Here is a 12,557-nt window from a genome sequence, read left to right as displayed (position 1 = left end):
AAAATTTAAGCTACAGTATTAATATATTTAAAAGGGCTATTGTTATGTCATATTGTAAGGAATAACACTGCCTCTGGCGGTAGGAGAGAAATGCATACAGGTTCAAGTTTCCCCTACGGTATACCGTATGAACCGGTATACTGCCCAGCACTAGTCTGGGGTTATACAATTAGAAGTGGCCTAGAAGTGGCCAGCAATAAAGTGCAAACATATTTCATAATCATAAAGAATGATTCATCATAAAGAAAACTGAAAAGACACTTACCATAAGCAGCCCACAGGTGGTCACAGGAGACTCCTTTAAAACACCAGGTTTAAACAGCAAGGCATTTTGGCATTCGTTTGTGATCGGATTACCAGGATGCATGGTAATGCCAGCTGTGAACAGGGTCATAGCAGTGCTTGTAACTGTGGCGACACTGAAAATAATCCTTTGCACCTTTTATTTATATTTCTAATATGATTTGGTTGGTAATAATTGAATAACAATAGTTATAAAGGTTCTAATGCAATTGGCTCCTCTGTCCACACTTTTCTGTGTTGCTCAGCCTTGAAATCAGTGGTGTAAGGGTACAAATTGAATTTGGCCAGTTGTAGAAAATCAAGAGGAAGCAGCTGAATTTAAGCAGTTATGTGTTCAGCTGTCTGTAACAAGACAGAGGGGTCAACTGGAGTTCAGGCACAACATTGTCCTCCTATTTCTGACAAAATAATTGGAGAGAGCAAAGAGAGGACCACGATTGCATTTTTATCACTGCCAAATTTATATCAAAGCGAGGCCGTGGCTATGGGAGATGAAAGCAGTGGGTTAAGAGCGTTTTATGTGCAACGCTGATTTTGAATGCGTTTGATAATCCTCAGTTGGGCAAATAATGCACTGCAGGCATGGAATTCTCCCATGCAGAAATTGCCTTATGTCATTTATCCATGTTAACTCTGCTCTTTACAGTGTAGATAAACTAATTGACTCCAATTGTTTTGTAGTGAAGCATGTAGAAATTCATCAACCTGGCTGATAGAAAACATTTTCTGTAGTAAATTTTATTTTCAGGCCTAGCCTGTGAATATTGTGAGTGCATTTGAATTGTATCCTAATTAGTTTTAAACCACATGAATTTACACTTGGCAGTTTTAGATGTTCTCTGATAGTCAGTTTGAAATCCAATTACCAAAGTGTTTATACCCTTAGTGGCACCTTTATTATTAAAATGCAGACTCCAACCTCATAAAAACAGTACATGAACAATTTGGAAGCTTGTGAAAAGTGTACTAGATGCCATTAGATGCAAAAGGCACATATCATCTCAAGCATGTCTTGTGTAAAGAACCTAAAGTGTTTCCCCTTTAGCATTACTTTGATCTATTGCTTAGAAGCTCTTTTATTTTAAAGACTCCATGGCTTATGCTTTGTTGTCATGCTGGGCAAAGTTAACCTGAGCAGTAAACATAGCATTAGATTGCGTGCTAATGTAATAGCATCTTATCTCATTTGTAAGTGCATTGGTGTTTGTATCTGAACTTGATTCCAGAGTAAAACAGGGGACTCCTGTTGGCCTTCCTTATTGTTGTACCATCATAACACATTATCATTGTGAAACTAATGTGTTGATGTCCACTTCTGTCTTGTCATAGTGAAGGGAGCATACAGCTGGACTGCCTGGCAGGAATCCAGGACAAAATCACGGTGTGTGCCACAGATGACTCCTACCAGAAGGCCAGGCAAAGCATGGCTCAGGCTGAGGAGGAGACGCGCAGCCGGGCAGCTATTGTCATTAAGCCTGGCGGCAGATATGTGGGTAAGGCTGTGTGGATAAGTTCAACAACAGAACAACTTCTCGCCAACTTTCTGTTCAATTTTAAGTTGTTTAAATGTGAAATTCCGCAGCCTGTGCACCCTCTCCCTGTTGCATGTGTGCCAAATGTGGGTTGGATCGGGAGGAAGGATGAGGTAATGATGGACGCAGGGCTTAGCATTGAGGGACATATGGCTGGTGAAGTGTGGGTGGGGGTGCATCAGGAACAGCTCACTGTCTCCACATGTCTGTAACTTGTGTGTACTGCATTAGTTATCGCGCACAAGCTGCAAATCTCTATCAGAATGCTGCACAAAATACAACAAAATGCATCAGGTCAAGAATATCATGTACTACAAATATCAACTGTCAACAGCTACATGGGGATGGATAATAATTCGTAATCAGTATATATTACAATAGAAAAGTTAAATACACATTTACTGTCACTGACTGTTCTTTAAAAAGCATTTATTTGTCTGTGGCTTTTATATTCATATTAATATTGGAATAAAATTGTATCAGCTGAGGTTGAAATATATTGCAATTATTATGATGTATTATTATTTTAGCCAATATCGTTCAGTACTATTTATACTGCAAAATTTGCGTTGGAGCCATTAGTGATCTTATAGGAATGTTCTATTATGTGGTATTTTCTGAATTTGCACTGAAGTAAATGTATACACTGACCAACTTGTATGATTTCGCTTAATTAGGTAAAAGGGTTCAGATACGGAAACCAGCACCAGGTCTGTCGGATGTGGCCCCGTCGCGGCGGACTTCACGACCTGTGATCATCTCCAGCAGCATGAAGAAGAGCACAGCGCCACCACGGCCAATGAGAGAGCGCCTGGTGCACTTGTTAGCCCTCAAGCCCTACCGTAAACCTGAGCTGCTGGTCCGTCTCACCAAGGACGGCCTCTCGAGCCAGGACAAAGATATGCTGGACAGCCTCCTGCAACAGGTCAGGACCATGTTGTGAACACACAAAAGACTCAGTCAGAGAAATATTGAGTGTTTTTTCGTTCCCCTAATTGATTTTTCTGATAGCTGATGAAGTGCTAGTGGACTGTTAATGCATTTGATTATTTGACTGTCAAAGTTTTACATTTTGCAAAGAGAATTTAAGAAAACAGCTAGTGTGTGCTAAAAACACATGATGTAAACACACACACACACACACACATATATATATATATATATATATATATATATATATATATATATAATATATATATATATATATATATATTTAATTAATCACATGACAAAATTGACAGAGCGATTCAATATAACACAATAATGCTTACTGTATAGTTTAGAAAGTAGATTACCTTTTATTTATGCAGAAGTTTATGCTCTCTCTCTTTCATGCACACAAAAACACACACACACAGCTGATGGCACGCTTCCTCTTTTCAAGCTGTTTGAGGTGGAATAAGGTGCTGCACTAGCAGTTATTTTGTTCATGAAATCTCTGTTAAACTCAGTAACTCAGCACATTGCAATATTCTAGTTTAAAAAGCTTCAAAACTATTTATAATAGAGTAAAATAGAATCTACACCATTATTTTTGTCCCCTTTCAAAAATGTTTGGTTAAGTACCAGCATTTATTATGTATATTATTTATATTATGATTACTATAATTATTTTTTTTAAAGGAATTTGTCACCAGTTATACAAGTCAAGTGTTTTCTAACAGTGATTTTTTTTTACATTTAAAATACAAATTATCTAAAGCTTAGCCTTAAGGAAGAATAGGATTGATTTTATCGTAAATAATGACATAATTAAAATATATATATATAAAACTTGTCATCTGGTGCAGCCATGATGGTTTTCTGCTGCATCAGTGGATCATTTTCTGCTTGGATTGGTTGTAGAGAAAGACCTTGATCTCTCTGATCATCTTTATGGAGATTTCAGAGCAGTCTCTTCTGCTGCTTGCTTTTTGGATGGAGTAAATTTTCTCCAGTAGTTACATTTCTCTCTTAAATACAAAATAACAATTGGGGTTGGTGGGACTGTTGTTGGTGCTTTATAGTTATTCCCAGATTCTTGGATGGATTTGGAAACCTGACTGTCACTCGTTTCTATAAGACGATGTATGTGCCAGGGCCTCTGAGCAAGTTACAGTTGCTTTATTTTTTTAATTAGTATTAGTAGGTATCTGATGCTATGTTCCAGTTTTTTCGCTATTGTAGCATCTACTTGTCCACTGGTGTCTGAAGAAATGTCCAAGAACATTCATGTAGATTCTCATGAGACTAAAGCATCCTTAACATTTATTCACTGAAGAACACGTTTTGTAGAGTATGCTGAGGAGGTCCTGGTTGGCAAAACCACTACCAGTGTGATGAACAGACATGTAGCTTGGGGCTAAGACTGTAATTTGAACCTGACCATTTCAAAGGCTTTAAAAATGAACAGTGGTTAGGGAGTCATGTAGTCCAAGTCTTCTTGTGGAGCTGGAAGAGGCGTAGAGAACTGAAACTGAAAAACAACTAAACAACAATGAAAGCTTCAGATTGTATTTTAACAAGCTAAAAAATACAATTTTAAATACCCATTTCCAGTAGAGTTCTGCACTCTGGCAGACTGTAAAATGTACAAGCTTGTCTAAAAGCAGTAAGTCAGTTTGCCAATATGTTGGTTTCCTGTCAAAGTGTCAACATGTGCAGAATATAGTTACTGAAAGCTGAATTGGGAATATAATGCCATATATTGTGATCATTCTGTAAGTGGTAATTGTTTGTCAATTACCATTACTGTTTTTTCAATATGCCATTATGCTTGGACATTAATCATCCCATACCTATTGGTCTGATTTAGGTCTGATTGTTAGCCCTTGGCAGATAGACTCAGCGTCTAGGCTATGGGAGTAAAAAGAAATGTTTTTCTGTGATTTGCCGGGACAATTTAGTATCAGAGGTTTAGGGGTGAGTGTGTCATATCAGAAAAAATAAGATTGATTTACATTCAAATCAGACAAACTATTATGTACAGGGGACAGGTGTGTTGTTTTTATTTAAAGTGCACAATTTGTTTATCAGAAATATCTCCCACAGCTACGTTTTCCTTTATCTAGTCTAATTTAAAAAGCTAAAAGCTTAGAGCTATTCAAAACCCATTGTATTATTTTTATCATTAATTTGCTGATACACAGCCAGCCAGCACTAGTCTAGCACCTCGGCTTTTAATATAAATACACAAACTGACCAACAGCAGCACCACAGCTAACTTCTCTTTCTTCAGTTTAAACAGTCTCTAATTATCTGCCTGCAGCATTAGCTTGTTACATTTTCAAGCATCAAACCAAAACAGCAAGAAGAGTGCAGTTTAATTTTGTGTGCACATGTGCACCCAGTTTTCAGCAGTGTGGAGAGAAAATGATTTATGTTTGCAATGCAGAGGAGATGCATTTTCATTCTTAAAATTTAGTTGATCTACTTTCTTAGATATTAGAATTTTAGCTTACTTTATGCTTTTACATTTAGGTGTGCTCAAACTCATTTTAGGGATGCTTGAGCCCCCCTAAAAAGGGGCTAGTGATGCTCGTGGTGGTGTGGTTTACTGTACATTTAGAGTTTTGGATTTTGATATTTCTTTTTCCATTTTTAGAACAAATGACTAACATGACCACTCCCCCCCTTTTTTCTTTTTTTGATATAGGTGGCTAACCTGAATAGTAAAGACAACACCTTCACATTGAAGGACTGTCTGTTTAAGGATGTACAGAAGGATTGGCCTGGTTACACTGAGGTAGACCAGCAGATTCTGAAGAGGATTCTTGTACGGTAAGCTCAGCATAGAGTTTGTCATGTATGATTTACTCCATTCCAAAAGCAGACAGGAATGCAGACTGAAGACTTCTATCTTTAGCCAGTGCAGTTAATACACTTTTTTTATTGTCTTGCTCTGTGTTTCTGTAATTATATATTTTTTCTTTTCACTTTGTTGCCGTGCCTTTTTGTTTTCATTGCTATTTTTCTCCTGCTCTGACTCTTCTCAAGAAATACCCTTTGTTATTCTTCCCATCTCACATTAGCTTGACGTGCTGTACGTCTCAGTGAGGGGGGGAAGCCTCTGTTCTCAGTTAAAGACTGCTGCTCCCTCTCTGCTAAATTTAGAGCAGAGTTGCAGTTGGCTTTGTTGCGGCTGCCGTTTCAAAACATTAGTCAGAGGCGTCCTCCTAACTCGAAAAGAACCGTAAATGTCAGTCGGCTGGAGAAATGGGAGTTGTGATTCTGAGCTGCACTTTGAGCCCTGGACCAGTGCTTATCAGCTGATGGTGCTCTTCACGTACACCTACACCCCCACCCCCCCTCCAATGTTCCTGCAGTTACATTTGAATGTGAGGCTATCACGCGAGAGAAATGCAGCCAAGCAGTTGGAAGGTCTCTGTGATGCAACTCTAGTCCAGCACATGTTGATCCATGTGTGTGGGTGGCACAGGTCCAAGGTCCGGCTGTGCCCAAGCGTTTTGGACGATGGCACCGGCAGCCACTGCTCACTTACAGCCCACCTCCTCTTTCAGTTTGTACTCCCACACTAGTTCTGGTCTCTAGACCCGTCACTGGGGGTAGCTCCTAAATTCAGAACTTCTCTGCCTGTGTGTCTCACTGCCCCCTACTGATAGAGACCCCAGACGCATCCTTTACAGTCCTCATGTATACTGGAAGGGTTGTGTAGTTGGCTAAAGTGACTGAACAAAGTGTATGTATAGTTTTCTTTTGAGCACAGAGTTTGTACGGTCAGGAAAAGTCATGGAATTTGAAAATAGCAAGGCCTGGATAAGTTTTGGAGGAAAAAAAAATTACCCAGAAAGTTTTGGAAAGTCATGGAAATTTGGTCTGCAAATCTCTGTGTTTCAGTTTATTGATGGAGAAAATCTATTTTGAGCTAAGAAATACGACAGCTCAGAGTTAATTCAGCATACAATAGCACTTTTAGGATCTGACACATTTTATTATTAAAGGTTGCGTGTCAACATTTTATCTGATTCATTTTAGCCCTAATATAATCGGTTTTAATTATAGCTTTAGTCGATTTTTGGTTATACAGTCCATGTCTGCACTGATGTTTTAAAAATCGTAATCATAATAATTTGCCTAGAAGGCATGGAAAAGTCTTGAAAAAAAGCATGGAAATATATTGGTTAAAACGTGTATGAACCCTGTGAACAGTTAGTTCACAGTAAACAGAACTAGGAGATGATTAATAGAATCAGCCAATATTACAGATCCATGCATTTGTTGCTATCAACAAAATCCTGCCTACATAACATCGAGGACTGGTTTTCCAGACATGGATTATGCCAGGTCAAACACTATGCTTTCATTTAAGTGCACCTTTACATTTCTGCTTTAAAAATCAGTGTAGTCGCACCTAGGTATGCTCTTTGTTTGGGTATGATTTAGAGCATTGGTTCTCAAACGTTTAAAGCAATGTACCCCCCATCTACTGGGGCTATTGTATGGGCATTACCCAATTTGCAATTTGCAAATTATTGATTATTGTTTCTTGTAAATGTCGTATGCCTACTGCAACCTGTCGGAAAGCTTGAGACGGAGGGAAATAACAGGAGTGTGAGAGAATATATTGGACTACAAAGTTTACATGGCATCCCCTTAAACCCTAGGTTAATGATTTTTCTAACATTACCAATACAGAAACTATTCTCGATTGTGGAGTTCCACAGGTTTTACCATGTTGCTTACCCCTAGCATTGACTTTTGTACGATTTTCAGCACTGTGTTTTAGCTAATGTATTTTGTTTCATTTTTGGCCATGAAAATTTCTTTTTTTTTTTTTTTTTACTTATAAGCCTGTATCTGTGCATATGATATGAATCTGATTTTAAGCTATTTTACTGTACTCGAGAGATCTCCAGTTTGAATGACAGTGTAGTTTGCTCTAGAATTAATTTTGTTAGATATAGTTAATCACTTAAATTCCTCTAATCCAGTCTAAGCAAGTCTGGTATTACATGCTAATAGAGTCTTTCTCTACACTGTGAATGACTCAAAGGTTTTTATGTATGTAGTATAGTATGGTAAACATAAGACAAGATGAAACAGAATTAAATGTTTAATATTCCTTAAGGCAAACATAATCAATTACTACCTCCACAAGGCTGTGAATTATGTGACATAAATACAAATCGAAACCAAATTATTTAGCGCTCGTCTGTGTCTGTCAACTTGCCAAAGTCTGTGTGTTGTGGTTCTTCACATCCTGTGATACTTTTGCCTATTTGTTTTGTCCAGAGAGTCTTACGTTTTTTACTAGGTGAAGTATTGTGAACGTATCCTTTAAACAGTGCAATATCTTTGATCCTGTTAGTTTTTATTTAAATGTGCTCGGATAGGAATGTCCGTGGGTGTGCCTCGTCTGATTCCTTCCTCCCCGTTTCTCCACAGGAAACTGTGCAAGGCTAAGAGCAGCACTCCAACCCCTGGGGAGAGTCCAGTTAGCCCGCCCAAAGAGCAGGCCAGCAGCTCTCCATCACAGGTCAGACACTTGCTGCTTCTCCATTTCCCCTTTTATATATTTTTTTAACCACAGCTCATATTCTGCACAGTTGAGCTCAGAAGGCCTGATGTGCAGCTCTGCAGCAGGTTACAGTGCTATGCTTTTTAGGATGTGTGACCACATGTAAGAGTATACAAATAGTAATGTTTCCCTTAGTGCCATTGATTCGGATGTTCTACTGATTTAAATGTAAAGATTAACAAGTTAGCCAATTTATAATTAAGAAATAGTAAATTTAAGATGATTTCAAATGATTTGGTGTGGTCTTTCTGACTGTGTGGGAAGTGGTAAATGCTGGTTGTTCTATATTTAGTTTACTAGTGTGTGGTTGGCACTGAAAAATGGGTTATGAGTAGGGCTGGGTATCAAAATCTGATACCAAATATCTCCATATTATCAAGAGGTTTAAAAAACATTGCATGAAATGCACATAAATGGGCGACACACAGAGTGTGCACGCAGCCAGGTTAAAAAAAAAACATGGACAGCCAGGTAAACATGTCAGAGTGCTTTAAAATCTAGACTTCTAAAGATTCATTCACACTTCATTTTTCTTCAAACTGTCTAAGCTCTGTCTCTCTCTCTCTCTCGTTCTTCACACCATTAATATAAATAATAATTAAATTTTGCCAATCTTATGATGTACTCTTAAACTGAACTGCATCCAATAATATGCTTAGGGAAAAGATTTATAGTTTAGGTTGTGATCAGTGCACAGTGCACATCTTTTGCATTTTAATTGTAGTTTAAGTTTTGTAGCATTTTCTGGACCAGTCACCCGTTTCATGCATCCAGGGTATTTCTGTTTTGTGAATTCTTTAAATTCTTCTGTAATGTATCCTTTTAAATTTACAGAAAAGGTGTGGTGCAGACTTCATTGACCCTCTGGCTAACAAGAAGCCCAGGATATCTCATCTGACCAGCAAGAGTGCACCCCCCAACGGAAAGCTAAGTTCTTCCAACGGCAAGGACTCATCCGCTTCGCAGCCAGCAGGAGAGAGCTCTTCCAGCATCCAGCTTCCTCTACTTGACATCCCTAGGCCTTTCGATCCTCTATCGGACGTCAGCAATGACTCCAGCCACAACGGAAGGGACTGTGATGGTCCGGAGGCTGCGGTGGCCGAGAGACTGAGCCACCCGCCCACGTTTACTGGCAGCTCCGGATCGAACGCCGCATCCCCAGCCCCTGGCAGCCAGGATGGGCCTCAGGCTCACAGCACCTCGCCCTCCCTGCACGGCAAGTCTAAGAAGAAGTCCAAAAAACATAAGGACAAAGACAAGTCTAAAGAGAGAGACCGGGATAGAGAGCGAGCGCTGAAGAAGGAGAGGAAAGGGGCCGAGGGTGACAGTTCAGAGCCAAGGAAATCGTGTGAGGTCACTTTGAGTCCGGACCTGAGCAGCAGCAGTGTTCCACATAAAAGCACAGGTATGTGCTGCTTCTCCAGCTTAAGCAGTGTAATGTAAAAATGTGTACAAAAATCTGACCATAATAATAAGTGAAAAAAAGACTATGAAACCAGAAGAAAAGATTATTGTGTTTTTCAATTTATCACATTACTCATTACATAGAATGAGCTCAGTTTAAAAAAAAAAAAAAAATGAAAATCTGAATATATAGGTGAAGAACGTCTGAAGCAAAATGGTGAGTAGAGTAGGGAGTGGTGATGTGGCAGTTAATGGAATCATTAGTAAATGGTTTAACAGATGTTAGGTTTTTGGGATGCTGTGCTTATCCAACTTTGTTTTGTTGTCCATTTTTCCAAAAGGAGCTAATTCTGGATTGCACTGTAAACATTAAAATATTGAGATCACTTCTTTGTTCTCAGTTCATTTCCAAGTCAAATATTTATTTGAAAGAAGGGAGAAAACTTAGATGTTTGGAATACTACATGTTCACTGAGCCATTCAACGGAAATATTTAAAATTCCTTCTCACTGCTGCAAAATTTTCGTCAAGGGTTGTGCAGCGAGTAAGCTGTTTGTACAGCATGCACTGAACTGAAGGCTTGGCCGTTGACGTGTTTCTCTCTACGTTCTGCTATTTGCAGCCGGCTGAGATCATTCGTAGTGTCCTTGGACATTTTTATCTGTCTGTATTAGTTTCTTTTGTGAGTGTGCAGGATGAATGAAGCCTTGTACTTGAGTTCACCTCTTGTGTTTCCTTTTAGATCTGAATGGAATGTGCGACAGCTCCAGTATTTCTGCATCTTCGTCGGAGATGGCAGACTATTTATTGTAAGCACTTGTCAGACCTGGACGTAATTTAATCAAATACCATTCATAAGTTGGTGTCTTAGAAATCTGTGTTGTCCAGTTCATTTTTGTAAACAAGATGTTGCCTTTTATTTGTGTCTAAGCAGAAAATACACTGAAATTGGCTCGCAAGAGCAGCGTCAGAGCTACAAGAATGACTTCAATTTGGAGTACAGCGAGTACAGGGGCCTTCATGCGCGAATAGAGGGAATCACTCGCCAGTTTACCGTGCTAGATGCTGAACTTAAGCAGCTCCAGCAAGGCACTGACAAATATAAGGTAACTGCTCAGACTCTCTCAAACTGTCAAATTAAATTGTATGTCTGTGCATTTGAAAATACTGAATGGAGGATATTTCGTCAAGCAGGATTTCTTTATAACCAGAAAACTTTAGCCAAAATTAAAGATTGTAAAAGTTAAGCGTCGCTGCTTTTTTCTGTTTTAGCTGACTGGAATTTTTTGTACTTTTGGCTGGGTTGTCTGAGTGTTCCTGCTGCATGAAAAGCCTCCTTATGTTGCCAACACTCTCTAGGTTATGTATATTAGTTGTCTAGCAGTTGAGAACTCCAAAGCTTGTGATTGACCTGTGTATGTTTTTATGTTGGGCAATGTAGTTCTAAATAACTGAATATGCATATAAACATTTTGGTCCACTAGTCTTTTTAGACACAATTTAAAAAACAACATACACAAATGATGTTTACACAATAATTGTATTCATATTTGACGTGATTTAAGAGTAGATTGATATAAAATTACACATCCATGGCAAATAACAATAATAATATACAGCTCTGGAAAATAATAAGAGACCACTTAAAAACAATATGTTTCTTTGATTTTACCAAATTGAAATCCCCTGGAATATAATCAAGAGGAGGGTGGATGATCACAAGCCACCAAACCAAGCTGGACTTCTTATAGTTTTGCACCAGGAGTGGCATAAAGTCATCAAAATGCAGTGTGGAGGAGAATATGCCAAGATGCATGAAAACTGTGATTAAAACCAGGGTTATTCCACCAAATATAGATTTTTTTTTTTTAGATATAGATTTTTTACTCATTTTCTGCATATAAATGCTTTAAATTACATGTTTTTTATTTGGAAGAAATGTTGTCCATAGTTTATAGAATAAAACAACAATGTTCATTTTACATATACCTATAAATAGCAAAATCAGACAAACAGATTCAGAAACTGAAGTGGTCTCTAAATTGTTTTCAGAGCTGTATTTAATAATTTAATAGTAATATATTTAATGATATGTTTTTCTTAGTATCATGTGATCTAGCCAATGTGTCGACAGTAGAATAATAAATTTTTTTAGGGACATTGTTATACAAACAAAAATAGTTATAATGAAAAGCTTGCTAAATCTATGATGATACCATGGTCCCTGGTTCCTATAATCGCCACTTTTAAAGAAATCAGTTGAACATTTATCTTAAAATAATGAGAGCATGAAAAACACAAACACTAAACCCTTGTATGGGCTATTGGCTTGTTTCATAATAATCCACTGTTTTGTTGCATTTGAATCATCACATTACCTACCAATCACATCGGCATCGCATTGCATCGCATCATCGTATTGCTCATGCTTAGTCTTTAAAATTTCCCGTGCATTACAATGCGTCATTTCCCATCAAATCGCTCATAATTACTTTTGTTCACTTTCAGCTGCACTGACATGTAGTTTAACCTGATGTATTGCCCAGATATATACTAAAGCTGTGAACAAATTCCATCTGTGCTACTGCTCCGCATTAAATTGCACAGAAATATAAACTAATCCAGAACACAGTAATTGCAGACATTTGATTTTGATCCATCTTTTCACAGACAATCCACAATCAGATACTTCAAGAGTATCGCAAAATAAAAAAGGTAAGCTGTGAACCTCAGAGACTCTGCTCTGGCACAATACATGTATACTGTATATATTTCTGTATGTATTTCTACAGAATACTCAC

At 38.1% G+C, this 12,557-nt stretch overlaps 1 protein-coding gene across 1 annotated transcript in view; it reads left to right on the top strand.

Annotated features, from left to right (window-relative positions):
- The window catches only part of ell (elongation factor RNA polymerase II), a 36,141-nt gene that overhangs the window by 19,573 nt on the left and 4,011 nt on the right, over window positions 1-12,557 (top strand). The window contains exons 4-11 of the mRNA XM_007233262.4: window positions 1,633-1,796; window positions 2,513-2,760; window positions 5,470-5,594; window positions 8,220-8,310; window positions 9,187-9,757; window positions 10,499-10,565; window positions 10,691-10,862; window positions 12,427-12,471. Coding sequence (XP_007233324.3) covers window positions 1,633-1,796; window positions 2,513-2,760; window positions 5,470-5,594; window positions 8,220-8,310; window positions 9,187-9,757; window positions 10,499-10,565; window positions 10,691-10,862; window positions 12,427-12,471 — 1,483 coding nt within the window. The remainder of the gene's footprint in view (window positions 1-1,632; window positions 1,797-2,512; window positions 2,761-5,469; window positions 5,595-8,219; window positions 8,311-9,186; window positions 9,758-10,498; window positions 10,566-10,690; window positions 10,863-12,426; window positions 12,472-12,557) is intronic.

Source organism: Astyanax mexicanus, chromosome 16 (genome assembly GCF_023375975.1).
Source record: "Astyanax mexicanus isolate ESR-SI-001 chromosome 16, AstMex3_surface, whole genome shotgun sequence".
NCBI lineage: Eukaryota > Metazoa > Chordata > Actinopteri > Characiformes > Acestrorhamphidae > Astyanax > Astyanax mexicanus.
Note: the sequence above shows the minus strand (reverse complement) of the source record. Positions and strands in the feature narration are given on the sequence as shown.